Genomic DNA, 17,475 nt, shown 5'->3' on the forward strand with positions numbered 1-17,475 from the left:
GGTCTCCCATGTAGGTGGCAGGGGCCCAAAGACTTGGGTCATTTTCTGCTGCTTTCCCCAGGCCATTAGCACGAAACTGGATTGACAGTGGAGCAGCTGGAACTCAAACTAGCAACCATGTGGGATGCTGGTGTTACAGATGGTGTCTTTATCCATGAAGCCACAATGCCAGCCCCAATTTCTTTTTTTAAAGATTAAATTCCACATATAATTGAAATTCAACAATGTTTTTCTTTGTCTGGCTTAATTCATTTAGCATAGTATCCTCCAGGTTCATTCATCTTGTCACAAATGGCAAGATCTCCTTTTCTTAAGACTCAATATTCTATTATTTGAGTGAGTGAGTGAGTGAGTGAGTAACATTTCTTTATCCTTTTGCTGTTAATGGACATTCAGATTGTTTCCACATCATGGCTGTTGTAACTAGTACTACAACCCAAATGGGTTTTCAGATACAAGTATGTCTATGAGGTTTTGATTTAATTTCCTTTGTGTGTTTACACAGAATAGGGATGCTGGGTCATGTGGTAGCTCTATTTTTAATTTTTTACATATCTATCTATACTGTTTTCCACTTTGGCTGCATCAATTTACATTCTTACTAATACTATATATGGACTCCTTTTCTGCACATTCTTGCTAACACTTATCATTTGTATCACAGCTATGGTTTTGATTTGCATTTTAACTGATGATTAATAAGGCTGGCCATTTATAAATGTATTTTCATAAACCTGATGGCCATTTATAAGAGTATTTTTAAAGAAATAGTTATTCAGCTTTTTGGCCCACTTTCTAATCTGAGTATTTGTATATTTTTCCTGTTAGTTTTGCTATTGAATTATTTGATGTTCATATATATATATGGATATTAATAGGCCCTCCAAAGATAAGTATTTTGAAAACTATTTCCTAATCAATAGGCAGTCTCTTCACTCTCTTGATTGTTTTCTTTGCTGTGCAGAAGATTTTTAGTTTGATTAAGTCCCATTTGCCTATGTTTGCTTTTGTTCCTTATGGTTTTGGGTGCTATCCAAAAAAATCATTGATGTGTCCAATGACTGAGAAATTTCCCGCTGTATTTTGAGCTGATTGTTGTAGACATTGCAAGATAAGGGTCCAAGTCCATTCCTTTTCATATTAATACCCAGCTTTCTCAACTGGAAAGATTATCCTTCACCTTATGTGCTTCTTGGTGCCTTTGTAAAAAAAATAGTTGATTGTATATGAACGGGTTTATTTCTTTTTTTTAAGATTTATTTTATTTATTTGAAAGACAGAGTTAGAGAGGCAGAGACAGAGAGAAAGAGAGGTCTTCCATCCACTGGTTTACTCCCCAAATGGCCACAACACTTAGAACTGAGCCAATCCAAAGCTAGGATCCAGTAGCTTCTTCCAGGTCTCCCACGTGGGTGCTGGGCCATCCTTATTGCTTTCCCAGGTGCATTAGCAGGAATCTGGATTGGAAGTGAAGCAGCCAGGACTTGAACAGGTGCCCATATGGAATGCTGCCTATTAATGTGGTGGCATTACCAGCTACGCCACAGTGCCGCCCCCTTGGTTTATTTCTTGGCTGTCTATCCTGATAATTGGTTTCTGTTTTATGCTAGTACCACACTGTTTTGATTTATATATTTTTGTAATATAATTTGAAATCAGGAAGTATGATGCCTTCAACATATTCTTGATTAATATTTCTTTAGATATTCAAGGTCTTTTGTGGTTCCAAATTAAGACTTTTTTCTATTTCTTTAAAAATTGATTCACTTCAAGGAACTCAAAAAACAAAAAGAACAAATGAGGTCAACGTTAATATATGAAGGAAATAATAAAGATGAGAGCAGAAATAAACAGAAACTAGAAAAACAGCAGAAAATAACAACAAAACTAAGAGTTACTTTGAGGAAAGATAAGCAACACTGACAAATCTTTAACCGAGATGGCTAAGGAAAAATTCACATAAATAAAATCAGAAATGAAAGAGGAGACATTACAACTGACGCTTCAGGAAAAGAAGGTGGTGTGGTGTGGCAGGTGGGGCCGCCATCTGTGGTGCCAGCATACCATGTGGGTGCTGGTTCTAGTCCTGGCTGCTCCACTTCCAGTCCAGCTCTGTGCTACAGCCTGGGAAAGTGGTGGAGGATGGCCCAGGTCCTTGGGTCCCTGCCTGGCTTTTGGATCAGCCATTGCAGCCATTTTGGGGGTGAACCAGCAGATGGAGGACCTCTCTCTCTCTGCTTCTCTGAGTAACTCTTTCAAACAAATAGATAAATCTTTAAAAAATACAAGAAAAGAAACTTATAGGTCCACATGTTTGATGAAAATAGACACTAACTTCATCAAAAAAGCAATACCAAACTGTACTTAGCATCAAATTAAAAGGATCACTTATTTTGAATAAGTGAAATTTGTTTCTCAAATGTGAGGACAGTTTAACCTTCGACATTCTCTTTCTCTCTCTCTCTTTTCTTCTCCATGCAACTCTGACTTTCACATAAATAAATAAGTGTTTAAACAAAACAAAAAAAAAAAGAGGGGCTGATTGTGGCATAATGGGTTAAACCACCACCTGCAGTGCCGGCATCCAAGTTGGACGCTGGTTCTAGTCCCAGCTGCTCAGATTTCGATCCCACTCTCTGCTATGGCTTTGGAAAGCAGTAGAAGATGACCCAAGTTCTTGGGCCCATGAACCTGTGTGGGAAACCTGGAGGAAGCTCCTGGCTCCTGGCTTCAGATCAGTGTAACTCCAGCCGTCGTGGCCAGTTGGGGAGTGAACCAGTTGATGGAAGACCTCTCTGTCTCTCTCTCTTTTTCTCCTTCTCTCTCTATGTAAATCTCACTTTCAAATAAATAAATAAATCTTTAAGCCGTCGACATCAACAATGTGATATACCACATTAACTGAATAAAGGACATGATCATCTAATAGATGCAGAAAAAGTATCCAACAAAATTCAACATTCTTTCATGATACAGAGTTTCAACAAATTAGACACAGAAGAAATGTACCTTTTTCAAATATTTATTTATTTATTTATTTGAGAGGTAGAGTCACAGAGAGAAGGGGAGACAAAGAGAAAGGGGTTTCATCTACTGGTTCACTCCCCAGTTGGACACAATGACTGCACCTGGGCCAATCAGAAGCCAGGAGGCAGGAGCTTCTTTTTGGTCTCCTATGTGGGAGCAAGGGCCCAATCACTGAGGCCATCTTCCACTGCTTTCCCAGGCCATAGCATAGAGCAGGATCAGAAGAGTAGCAGCTGGAACATGAACAGCTGCCCATATGAAATGTCAGTGCTGCAGGAAGAGGCTTAGCCCACTACGCCACAGCACTGGCCCCAAGGAATATACCTTAACACAGTAAGGTCCATACATCACAGCACACAGCTAATATTGTACTCCATGAGGAAAATTTGAAGTCTTTTCCTGTAAGATAATAAATGAGACAAAGGTATCCTTTCTTCTCACTTCTATTAAACATAGTACCAGAAGTCCAATCCAGAGTAATTAGGCAAGAAAAAAAAAAAAATAGAAGGTACCCACATCAGAAAGGAAGTAGTTAAACTGTTTGTTTTATAAAAGATAGGGTCTTCTAAAGAGGAAATCTCAAAGATTCTATCAAAAAACAACTAGAATTGATAAACAAATTCTGTAGTTAAAAAATACAAAATCAACACACAGAAACCAAGAAACCAATAGCACCTAACAATAGCACTAAAAAAATAAAAAAAATCCCTTAAGAATAAATTTGGTGTCAGTGTTGTGGCATAGCCAGTGAAGTGGCTACCTGCAATGCTGGCAACCCATATAGGCGATGGTTTGTGTCCCAGCTGCTCCACTTCTGATCCAGCTTCTTGCTAATTGCCTGGGAAAAGCAGCAGAATGTGGCTCATGTGTTGGAGCCTCTGCCATCCATTTGGGAGACCTGAATGAAGCTCCTGGCTCTGGGTTTCAGCCTGGCCCAGCCCTGGTCATTGTGGCCGTTGCAGGAGTGAACCAGCAGATAGATCTCTCTCTGTCTGTCTCTCCCTACTCCCGCCTCGATAACTCTGACTTTCAAAAAATAAATACACATTTAAAAAAAATAAACTTAACTAAAGAGATGAAATATCTGTATGCTGAAAACTAGACATGGATGAAAGAAATTGATGAGTACACAAATAAATGGAAAGATACATCATGTTTATGTATTGGAAGGATTACTACTGCTAAAGTGTAAAAATGTGCATAATACCCAAAGCTATCCACAAAATCAGTGCAATCCCAATGAAAATCCCAATGGTACTTTTCACAGAGGTAGCAAAAAACAGTTCAGCAAAGCATTTTTAAGGCAAGGAAACAGGACATTTTACCATTAAAATGTTAACATGATTGTCAAAGCATATTAAAGAATAAGATACTAGAAATAAACTGTAAAGACACTGTTCTACTAAGAAATGGTAAATTTCTAAAAATGCTAAGAAGCATTTAAAAAAACAAAAGTGGCCCATTAAAATATCTGAAACCCTATTAGGCACTTCAGGGTTTTTTTAATGTTTACTTATCATTTTTTATTATTTATTGAGAGAGAGAGAGAGAATACGTGTTCACTTCCACCTGCTTGGCCATTTCCCAAATGCCTGCAACAGCCAATGCTGGGGCAGACTGCAACCAGGAGCCAGGAACTCAATCTAAGTCTCCTATGTTGGTGGCAGGTAACCAAGCACTTGAGACATCATCTGCTGCCCCCTAGAATGCCCCATAACAGGAAACTGGATTGGAAGCTGATTGGAAGCTGCAGGACACAATCCCACTCTCTCTAAAGTGGAGGCAGGCATCCCCAGCAGTGGTTTAACATGCTGTGCTAAAACGCCCATCCTGTCATTTCAGTTTATGAACTGTAAAGTGGCCTACAATATTTTATGGTTTGCATATTTCAGTTAAATTCTCAGCAAAACTTTAAGCAAGTGAAGGTATAAACTAGTTTTTTTTTAATCTAATGAAAATTTCCCTGAACTTACCATCTTCAGTTTTTATATAAACATTACCTGTTCAGTGAATTTTAAATTTTCCCCACAGAACTTATCATCTTCTTTCACACCAGACAGTTTACTTTGTTTCATATTTACTATATATTCTCTTGTTCCCCTCAGAAGAATATAAGCCTTATGAGGTAACACTTTTTTTTTCTGTTTTATTCACAGAATTATTCCAAATTATCACAGTAGTGCCAAGCATTCAGTAGGCTCTCAAAATATTTACTAAATAAATGAATGAATGAATGGTTCTCTGGGATGCACATTAATAATGAAGGCATGCTCCAACCTATTATCCAACTTACTAAAAGTATTTAGCTATTTTTAAAACTATCAGTACTTTTTGCTAAGTCATATGGCTTTTTCCAACACATAGATCCACTTAAAACTGAATTTTGAAATTACTACTTTGAGCATAAAACTTTATTCTGGTAGTGAACTCATCTGTCTACGTAGTCTATCTATGTGATGGGTATACTTGAAGAGACGGTAGTAAGAGATTTATGTTCTTTTAAAATATATGTAGACTTACATTTTATTTGAGAAGTATAAGGACAGACAAAGAGAGACTGAAAGATAGAAATGGGGAGCTCTTGCATCCTCTGGTCCACTCTCCAAAACCAGGAATCTGAAACTGAGTCCAGGTCTCCAAAATGAGGGGCAGGGCTCTCAACACTTGAGCTATCCCTTGCTGCCTCCCATGGTGCACATTAGTAAGAAGCTGTATTGGAAGTGGAGTAATGTGCACTTGAACCAGATGCTCCTATATGGGATGCCAGTATTTCAAGTAGTGACTTCACTGTGCCAAATATCTACATCCTCTATTGCTATTTCTGTACCCACTACTTCTATTTCTATTTTTTAGTGTGTCAGCACCATCACTCAGATATGTAAATACACTTCATTTGCCTCATTAAATGTCTTTTAAAGTATGCAGTCTGTTAATATATACTTCATTTTTGAGTGAAATTTGTTAGAAAAGTAGATTTCATAAATATTATACAACCAAAGAAGGGAACAAGAGCCACTGAATTGACGGTATCAGAGAAATGGGAGGGTGACACTGGAGAAGTTTAGGGTTTTGAGGTATATGAAAAAGAGTTTAACTAACTGTTAGAGTGATTGGAAGTTTGTGAACAAAAAACGATGCTGACTAGTACCCAAAGCCCGACTGACACTAAGTATTGTGAATTTGGAGGAAACCCAATTGGCAGCGTTACTTGAAATTTTTCTAATAATACTCAGCAACCCAGAAGTATAGAAAATGAAAGGTTAGAATAACCCAGAATTACCAAGTTGAGCAGGGTGAAATTCTGTTACAATGGAAAAGACATAGAAATATTTCATAGTCTCCACCCCATTGAAATGCTGAGCCAAAATTATAAATGTAAGTGTTTTTCAATTCATGATCACCCTAAGTATATCTTAATACTGATTTTAGCTCCTACATTAGCTAAGATTGATTAAAAAATATTTTCTGGCCAGTTAAAAATCTGACTTAAGTTAATGGTAGGCTTGAAAAATTATACTTTTCTACTAGTAAAAGTCTCTGTGTAGAACTTTACAATTAAAAATATTTATTTTTATTTACTTGAAAGGCAGAGTGACAGAGAAGGGGAGAGACAATGAAAGATATTCCATCAGCTGGCTGATTCCCCAAATAGCTGCTGCAACAGCCAGGGCTGGGCCAGGTCAAAGCCAGGAGTCAGGAAATACACCTTGGTCTCCCACACGAGTGAAAAGCGGTCCAGTACTTGGGTCATCCTTCGCTGCCTTCCCAGACTTAGCAGGAAGTGGATCAGAAGTGGAGTATCTGGGACTTAAACTGGAGTTCAGGTGCATCTCAGGCTGCAGCTTAACACCCTGTGCCACAGTGCTAGCTCTAGAACTTTACATTGTAAATAAAATCATATTGGAGGCAACATTATGCATAGATAGAACGTCTATGGACCATTTCTAGCCAGATCTGAAGGGGTAATGGGTTTCTGTACCACAAGGGCCATTTAGTGTAACTGAAGCACATTCATTTAGCACGTTAATTTAATGAATTAATTTATTATATTCCTACTGCATATGAAATGGCCAAAACAATTGCCTACAGTAGGACCATGGGCCTCTGAGCCAACAGACACACTTCATATAGGAACTGGAGCTAAAAGATCACTATGCGGGATGGGCCCAAGTCATGACAACCACGTGCTGGCCAGAAGTTCAGAAAACACCAAAGCAAGAGTCCATGGAGAGAGAAAGAGGCAACAGAACTTTAGACTTCCCTGGAGAAATCACAGGGTACACAACAAAGGCCTCTTCCCAGAACTGTCCTTGTACTAGTTCAGTTTCAGTGTCCATGCATATACGGAATACAACAGCCTTCATTTTCTGAAGATAGTTTGGGTGACTCTGAAAAGCCTGAGACTGAAATTTGAATAATGATTTCACCACACATTATTATGAGAATACACAAATTTTTTTTTTAAATTTGCAGGAAAAAAAGAATGAAAAAGTGTTCATTTTGATGCAATTTTTGAAGTTCATGCATAGCTTTTCCATAACATGCATTTTCCATAAATTTTTTGAACACTCTTGGTTTACACAGGGGTTCACACACTGGGCATGCATCTACAGCTGCCCTAAGGACACAGTCTGGTGATTTATTTATTCATATTTTCACATTTCTTCTTTGAAACCTAATTGTGACAAGTAAATTGTAGCCTGAACACATGAGCTTTGAGTGGGTGTGAAAGATTTATTTTACTGACAATCCAACCTATAGTTCCTATGAGGAGGGACTGATAGCATGGTCAAGAAGAACAGTATTGGCTTTTGTGACCAGAACTAGGCATGTGACTTTAGCTACATTTTCATCCTTCATGCCACAGTTGATGTCAATCGGAAAAGCATGAAATTATTTCACTCTTGGATAGATTGTGGAAATACTCTGTAGCAGCAGCTACTGTCAGTGCTGTGTAGACAGTACACAACCCTCACTTTCATGTGTGACTTTCCCATGATCATATGTTTGGCTTGAGCTGTAGTGCATTGGGAACCCATTCAACCCATTTGTAGCCTCACATCCACACATTTGTATGTGTTCATAAAAATAAATTTACATCATACTAATGTCTTAAAATCTGCTATCTTCTAGGTTCTTTTTTTATTTTATTTTATTTTATTTTATTTTATTTATTTATTTATTTTTGACAGGCAGAGTGGACAGTGAGAGAGAGACAGAGAGAAAGGTCTTCCTTTTTGCCGTTGGTTCACCCTCCAATGGCCCCCGCAGTAGGCGCGCTGCAGCCGGCGCACCGCGCTGATCCGATGGCAGGAGCCAGGTGCTTCTCCTGGTCTCCCATGGGGTGCAGGGCCCAAGCACTTGGGCCATCCTCCACTGCACTCCCTGGCCACAGCAGAGAGTGGCCTGGAAGAGGGGCAACTGGGACAGGATCGGTGCCCCGACCGGGACTAGAACCCAGTGTGCCGGCGCCGCAAGGCGGAGGATTAGCCGCGGCACCGGCTTTCTAGGTTCTTTTTTTAAGAAACTACTCCATATTCTTTCCTTTCTGGTTTCCCAAAGTGCCACCTTCTATCATCGTTTTCTTCAGGAACTTCATTTAGGCATTCTTTCAGCTAAAGTTTCCTAACAATGAATTCTCTTAGTTTTTCTTCAGAATGAGAATATCTTCTTGTTTTTCTTGAGAATGTCTTGATTTCCTCTCCATGCTTGAAGGAACAGGATACCAAGTTGATAGTTCTTTTCTTTCGGTTTGGGAAAAAAATTGTCTCAAGTTTTTATACCTTCTGATGAAACAATTCACATCATTAGAATTGTCTACTGTATACAAGAGGTTTCATTTCTCACGAAGTGTTTCCAATTTCTTTGTCTTTAATTTTCAGAAGATTGACTATGATGTATTTTGGTATGATTTTGGGGGGATGGTCTATCCCATTTGGGATTCCTTTGGCTTCTTTATACACTGTAGCTTCTGCAAAAAATTGAGGACTACTCAGCCATCATTTCCTTTTCATCCCCATCTCCTTTCACCTCTACTCTGGGACTCCGGCGACAGAGATGTAAAATCTTTTGTTATAGCCCCACATGTCCCTGAGGGTCTGTTTATTCTTTTTCTCAATACGTTTATCTCTGTTTTTCAGACTGGTTAATTTCTACTGCTCTATCATCTTGTTGACTGCTTTTTATTTTTCTTGTGTTCTCTCTATTCTGTTGAGCACATTGAGTTTTTGTATTTTCATTACTGAATTTTTCAATCTTATCATTTCCATTTGTTTTATCTTCTCTTTGCATGTTCAGGGTGTTTTCATCTGTTTCTGGTATGTTTGTAATTGCTTGTAGTGCATTTTATGAAGACTACTTTAAAATCTTCATCCAATAATACTAACATTTTTGTCATCATGGTATTGGCATTTACTGATACTTTTTTAATCATTAGACTTGAGATCTTCATGGATCCTGGTATGAGTGATTCTCAATTGAAATCTTGACATTTTAGGTATTGGATTAAGAAACTGTTGATTTTGTTTGAATTGTCTCTTTGGCAGCCTTTCCTTAACACTAACTTGGCAGAAGAAGGGGAGGGCACTACCTCCTTACTTTCAGATAGAAGCCCAGGTCATGGATCTTTGTGACTTTTGGGAAAGAGTAACACTAAGCCTCTATTGATAACTCAATGGATGTGAGGCTTCACAAGAATGCCTTGTGACTGTTCTGCACTTGGCCTTCACTGACATCATGGGGAGGAGGCTAGGTGAGTACTTTTCTACCACAGGTTGGTGATGAAAGGCCTAACTCTCCCTGGACCTCCTATAACTCAACCTAGAGAGGAGAAGGAGGTATACTTCATTACTTTTAGGAGGCAGTGTGTGTCCAAGCCTCCCACAAGAGAGAGCTTCATTAATGTTCTGTGGGGACTGGGGGCTACCTGGTAAGGATGGAGGTCTAAGACTTGTAATTTGCTTGCATGGATAAATGTGGGAATACAGTATTCATCTGTGGTTTTTGGCTGCAGTAGAGCTTTTATTAACTAAACATTTTGTTTTGCAAGGCTCCTCCTTCCCTGGTTCTTTGGCCAGAGGGAGCAGGTTGTTTTGTTCTGAACCTATGGTTGCTTCTGGATTGTTGGGATTCTTTGCTCCAAGTGTGGGATACATAAGGTAACAGCCAAACAAAAATGCAGGCACCTTCTGTGCTGTTCCCTGGATTTTGAGATCCCTAACCAGTCTGACTTCTCTCTACCTTTCAGAGTTTTGTATATTAGTTTTATATGACTATCTAAGGACTTTTAGTATATTTAGTGAGAAGCATTGAGAAAACGAAGAAAACCGAATCTACTCTATTTTCTTAGAGGCATAATTCTGACTCCATTTGCATTTTGATATGTAGTATTTCTATCTTAGATTGGAAGCATAATACAATATTAATTATGATTGTCAAAGTAGCCTGAGATATTTGCACTCCACTTTTATTTTTGCCACAGAATGTAAATGAGGGTAAACTCTCTGCTTTTCAATTAACATTAATGCTAGGTAGTAAGAAGTCATATTAATGGAGTATTACCTGAGATTTCTCAGTCTAGTCAGATAAAAAATGTTATCAATGGGTCAAGTTAGACACAAAAGCTGCATATCTGGCCTCCCAGAAAAATGCTTATGCTTAACAAGCACTAAAAATATTAGGTCCATGTTGAGTAACATTATGAAAACAAATATATAAATAATTTTAAAATAACCTAATTTTATTATTTATGGAGTTGATATTAAGAACACAATTTGTTACCTCTCAAAACATCTCTTTTTCAAACAATGGAAGAATTTCCTTCAGCTTTGTACTACAAGAAGCTGAACACCAATTTCCTTTATATTTTTCCAGTAACTGCAGAATCAAAATTTATGATCTCTTGAGTACCTTATGGTACACTTAGGGTGTACTGGCCTTACCTTTGATTTAGCTATAACTTCATTTTGAGATTTTTCTTTTTTACCCAGATTACCTTACATATTTGTTTTTTATCTGGTAGTATAGTATGGATTTTGGTACCTGATGGCATTTATCATATAAACAAATGAGTAAGTATACACATAAGAAAAATATTCAAGGCCTCAGTAGGATAAGAAGTGAACCTTTGGATTGTTCTAGACACACCAGAGGAACTTAGTGAGTACTGCCATTTTGATCCTGCACTACCTCTTTCTCAGGAGGCCATAAATGAATGTACTTGCTGTCTGTATGTATATGTGAGGCAGAGCTTTCTAATAAAAGACAAACACAAGTACTACCTGGAGTACTGAAGCACCACTGTGGAGAAACTGAAGACCACTTTCAGCTGAGTCAATTCCACCAGTAGCCAAAATAGGGAATCCAGGCAAAGCACGAGCAATGGCGGTCACCGCTCTCAAAGCAATAGGTCTGATTGCTGTGCCTGTAGAAGATGACAATAACTCACAGTTAGCATTGACAGCGAGAGCATACTGGCTTATCTTATTTTTTTTTTTTTTATTTTGACAGGCAGTGTTAGATAGTGAGAGACAGAGACAGAGAGAAAGGTCTTCCTTCCGTTGGTTCACCCCCAAATGGCCGCTACGGCTGGTGTGCTGTGGCTGGTGCGCTGCGCCGATCTAAAGCTAGGATCCAGGTGCCTCCTCCTGGTCTCCCATATGGGTAAAGGGCCCAAGCACTTGGGCCATCCTCCACTGCCCTCCCAGGCCACAGCAGAGGGCTGGAATAGAAGCGGAGCAACCGGGACTAGAACCCGGCGACCATATGGGATGCTGGCGCCACAGGCAGAGGATTAACCAAGTGAGCCACTGTGCCGGCCCTGGCTTATCTTATTTACCACAATGTAATGACAGTGCTGTATTGGACACATTTCAAATTTCTTTACTTAATATGTATACATGTAAAATGTATAAATGTTATGTTTCAAAGTATGTTAATTTGTCAGAGGGTGTGTATTTATTTTAAGGACTTTGAGGATATGATCGAATGCAGATAGGCTATTCAAACGGGTATAGCAACTCTAGAACTCTCACATAAAATATATGCATTTACAATCTGATATACAGTAATGTGTAAAAGATTGTATGGAACATTCAAGCATCTGTTTTAAAAAGAATGAGGAGGAGCAGATTTTGAAAAAGAAAAACAATCAAATACAGTACATAAATAGACATACAGCTCTGCTATGTTTCTGCACAAGATAAAGCAGCTGGTGTGAATACAGATAGTGCAAAAACAAGCAAGGTGCTGAGGAACTTACACATTCCAGATTGCTTTTTCCACTGATTCCCACAATTTGAAGAAACAGAGTGAGCCTAATCTAATTTTTCACATATTAGACAGTTTTAACCAAGTTAAAGATAATTTACTAAAAGACAGTAATTAGAATGCATGTGCTTAGTTTTTTATATTTTCACTTGCTATACATTATCAATATGTTACATTCATATCAGTATGTAATTCCCTAGTAGTCAGGAAAACTGCAGAGATTGATAGTGTCAATCAAAAAATGAATATACTGTACTAAAGCTACTTCAGGGCCTCAAATGTTAGACATCCCTGAGCAAAAATATTTTTTCATAAAAGAGGTATAAAATTTTGATATTTCTGGTCTTCAGTCACGTCAGTGGTCCTTTAAATAGATTTTTTTTTTAGCTAAAGCTATGCCTATTTGTGTAAAAATTTGGCATTGCCTTAAATCAGAGCTCCACAAACACAAACAAGGAACTAGTTCAGCCTCAAGTGGTGAGTACTTCATCATAATCTCCACCACCACCAGCATAATCAACAGTATTACCAATGTATATTCACTGGAGGGCTCACGTTGAGGAAGGACTCTAAGCTTTCCTTAAAATCAGTCTTTCAATCTAATAAGGCCACATGAATGTGATTGCAAATACTCATGTTCCCTAACTTATGATGGCTTGACTTAATAGTTTTTTTTTTTTACTTTACAATGATGTAAAATTGAGTAGAAATCATATTTAAATTTTTGAATTTTCATCTTTTGCCCAGATAGCAATAACACAATCCTCTCTCCCATTGCTGGGTGGTGGAGCAAGCCATGCCATCATGGAGGTAAACAACCAGGACCCTATTGTGTACTGCATTGCTAAGCTGTGATGTTTAGGGAGTTGGACGTTAAGTATATTTTCAACTTAAGATATTTTCAACATATGATGAAAGATTTATCATGACATAATCCCTTGTTAAGCCAAGGAGTATCTGACATTCTGGAAAAAGCAAAAAAAATGGAGACCATAAAAAGATCAATGGTTGATTGTGGAGAAAGGGATGACTAGGCAGATGAAATGATAATGCTTATTGTTATACATTTGTTGGCCGGCACTGTGGCTCACTAGGCTAATCCTCTGCCTGCAGCACCAGCACTCCGGGTTCTAGTCTGGGTTGGGCCCCGGTTCTGTCCCAGTTGCCCCTCTTCCAGTCCAGCTCTCTGCAGTGGAGGATGGCCCAAGTGCTTGGGCCCTGCACGCGCATGGGAGACCAGGAAGAAGCACCTGGCTCCTGGCTTCAGATCAGCACAGAGCGCCTGCTGTAGCGGCCATTTGGGGGGGGGCGGTGAACCAATGGAAGGAAGACCTTTCTCTGTCTCTCTCTCTCAGCAACTCTGCCTGTCAAAAAAAAAATACATTTGTTTAAACTCATAGAATGTATAACACCAAGAGTGAACCCTAATATAAAGTATGGAGTTTGTGTGGCAATAATCATGCATGCATGCAGGTTCATCAACTGTAACAAATCACCACTCCAGTGGAGCAAGCTAATGACAGGGGATGCGATGTATTTTTGTAGACAGTACATTCTAGATTTTTTTTGTGAACTTCAGACTTCTTTTTAAAAAACAGTCTTAAAAATCAGTGGCTTCCTTTTTCTGATCTTATTCATTTCGGATAAAATTAAACTTATGTATAAGTGATGCTTTTATGTTAAACATCAAAATGTTTATTGGAATGTCTACTTGCTTCCACAGCTATTAACTTCCTCTAGATGTTAATATTTCATAGTCAATGCTGATACTTAAGGATTCCATAAGAGACACTTAGAATATAAAGAATTAAGTTAGGACACACGAGAAATTGGATATTAAGATTCTATTTCTATATCAAAATATTGATCAATGATTTCTTCATGGTCTCTGTGTCTCAACCATAGAAAAGTTAACACCTTGGAAAGAAGAATTTATTGTTAGAACACACATACACATTTATGCTCATACACGTATCTTTAGATATACTAAAAAGAAATTTAAGTTAGAATTAAAGTTAAAGGAAAGCATTTTAAAAATCTACAAGTTAAACATTTAAGCAGACATACAGTACTCTCTGCATAAATGACATACTCAACACATACTAAGCTAAGGGCTTCTTTACATACATGTTACTTTGAAGTAATAAAGAAATGTTGGGATTCTTTTTCCCTTTATTTAGTTGACCCCAGGGACTAAAGGAAATTTGAGCTCAGCAGATAAATAATTTATTTCTAACTGCACTGTTAGAAGACTATCATTAACACTAAGGGGTAAAATCTCAAAGTGGTATACAGGGATTTGGCCGCATATTTCAGTTGATATTAATGGACATCAAATGACAAAATCCCAGGACACAGTTTTAAAAATTTAACCAGTTACATTTAAAGGGCAAGATTATTACACAGGTGTTAAAAAACATCAGCAAATCTTCGTTGGCATTTGAAGATGTTCAATTAGGTCAATACGACATTTTCTATATCACGTTTTTCTTCTTTTTATAAAACTAATCTACCTAATGACTATGAAAACCTTTCAAACTAATAAAGATATCTTTCTAAAAATTAAGCGTAATTATTTTCTCTGAGGAAATGTGATCCAAAAGTGAAGGTATGGACCCTTCTGTGGCTGGCTCATAATATATTCCATGTTTTTTTCCTTCACTGTAAAGATCATTTGTGTGTTTTTTTAAAACTAAGCTGATTTAAAATGAAATATAATCTAGCAGTTCTCTGCATTTTTATAGGGAATGGGTTTTAAAAATGATTTTCATCACCAAGAAAAGTTTCTGGAAGGAAACTGAAGGTATATTTATAAAGTTCTTTTTAAATTGTTAAATGACATATATATAGAGAGAAATAATACAGTCAAGATAAAATTTATACTGTGGGTGGAAAGCAATATTTATATCAATTCCCTATTAAAGTGCATAAAGATTTCTAGGATCAGTTATTGAGGTAAAGATTTTAGAAATTTTACTAATGCTGCAGTGGTTAATGATTTTAAACCAAAGATTAGGGATAAAGAAGCCAGTTTCAGAGGCTTGAAGAATGTTATGTGGACTCTATCCTTAGGAAAACAATAAGGTTTAATTCAAGCAATTAAAATCCTATAAGCTTAAATGAACATGTGATTTAAATTAAGCCTGCATCTACATGACTGTAACCACAAAAACTTGATGGGAAATTCAGTCCTATCAAACCATTCTGTTTCAAACTGTGTGAAACACTCCAATAAAAATCAAGCCATTCTAAGTCCTCCCGTTTTGCAACAAGCTGCAGGTTCAAAGAAATGAAGAAGTAACTGTATCTTTGAGTTGTGACATTGCTGCCAAGAATTCTGATTTGCACTGAAGTGATTGTCATGGAATAATGGAATAGATGGTGGAGTAGGTGAACTTTTGATCTAAAATCAACCTAGGCTCTCCATGTAGTCACAATGGAAACACAAATCAATGTGTTGAATTCATAGGTCTGTTTTGATAAACTGCACAAAATATTTTGGATTCACTCATGTTTTAGAAAACCATCTGAGGGGCCAGCACTATGGCATAGCAGGTAAAGACTCCACCTGCAGTGCCGGCATCCCATATGGGTGCCAGTTCGAGTCCAGCTGCTCTGCTTCCGATCCAGCTCTCTGCTATGGCCTGGGATAGCAGTTGAAAATGGCCCAAGTCCTTGGGCCCCTGCACCCATGTGGGAGATCCAGAAGAAGCTTCTGGCTCCTGGTTTTGGACTGGCGCAGCTCCAGCCATTGCGGCCAACTGGGGAGTGAACCAGTGGATGGAAGACCTCTCTCTCTCTCTCTCTCTCTGCCTCTCTTTCTCTCTCTGTGTAACTCTTTCAAATAAATAAAGAAATGTTTAAAAAAAAAATTTGGTAAGCCAGTGATTTTCAATTAAGTTAATCAACGTGATTCTGATGAAACTATTTTAAAACTCTTACCATTAGCTATAATTATGTTAATGTGTATGCATTAATGTATTATGAGTTACTCAGGATTCTTTCTCAGTCTTTTTATCCATTCATTTACTCATGTGTCAATCCACAAAATATTTATTAAGCACCCATGGCTTTTTTTTCTGGTTAATTAGTTTGTATTCTAACCATACACCCAGGATAGAAACCTAAAATATCAGCCCTTATGATGTTAAGAGGTTGTTCCAAGGTAAATTATCTGAAGCCAATTATTTGTTGAGTAGTAATGTTCCATAAGGAAAAACAACCAAACTTGTTTGAATATCATATATATTGTAAGCACTATTATTATGAATTCTAGAAAGAAGCCTATTTAAAGATGAAAAAGTCACAGTATCAGAAAAATAATTGTGGAGTTTCAAATCTAGCTCTACTACTCAGAAGCTGTGTAACTTTGTGAACATTTCATAATCTCACTGCATCTCAATTTTCTCATCTATAAAATAATGGGAATTATAATAACAACTTCATACAGTTCTTTTAGGATTAAATGATTTATCATTTATATGTATCAGGCTACAGCATAATAAGAAGTGTAGAAGTGTTTCTATTATAAATCTCTGCTAGCCTCTAGGACAATAGATTTCAGAGACAGCATTTATTTAATTTATATTAATATTACCTTTTGTATTGTTTGTGTTTGATGATGCAATGATTATTTAATTATTTTTATCCACTTGAACTGGGGAAAACGAGAGAGAGAGAGTGAGAGAAATCTTTCATCTCATATGGCCAAAACAGCCAGCGCTGAGCCAGGCCAAAGTCAGGCGCCTCCCATGTGGGTGGTAGAGGCCCATGCACTTGAACCATATTCTGCTGCGTCTCAGTATACATTTGCTGAAAGTTGGATCAGAAATGGAGTAGCTGGGACTCCAACTGGGAGTAGCTGGGACACCAATATAGCATGCAGGCGCCCTGAGTGGTGGCTTAGCCTGCTGAGCCACGATGCGTGCCCCATGAAACCTGTTTTCAAGTTCGAGACAAAAGTGCTATACCTATGATGATAGAACTTTATATTCTCTGAAACCTTAAGAAAACTGTACAAGCTCCTCCTTTTTCTCCCAACAGCTGTCATTTAGTAGCATCATAATGTTGATATGGTTTCTTTGACTCCAAAGGCAGAAATCTCAAAGGTAAATGTCAATACATTTAAGAATTTTCTTTGGCAATAAAAAATCCATGCACTAAAGCAATATACAAGGATTT

At 37.8% G+C, this 17,475-nt stretch overlaps 1 protein-coding gene across 1 annotated transcript in view; it reads right to left on the bottom strand.

The window, feature by feature from the left end:
• The window catches only part of DPYD (dihydropyrimidine dehydrogenase), a 1,003,571-nt gene that overhangs the window by 192,132 nt on the left and 793,964 nt on the right, over positions 1–17,475 (bottom strand). Inside the window, exon 19 of the mRNA XM_062191802.1 lies at positions 11,307–11,449. Within this exon, the coding sequence (XP_062047786.1) occupies positions 11,307–11,449 (143 nt within the window). The remainder of the gene's footprint in view (positions 1–11,306; positions 11,450–17,475) is intronic.

This window comes from Lepus europaeus, chromosome 5, assembly GCF_033115175.1.
Source record: "Lepus europaeus isolate LE1 chromosome 5, mLepTim1.pri, whole genome shotgun sequence".
Classification (NCBI taxonomy): domain Eukaryota; kingdom Metazoa; phylum Chordata; class Mammalia; order Lagomorpha; family Leporidae; genus Lepus; species Lepus europaeus.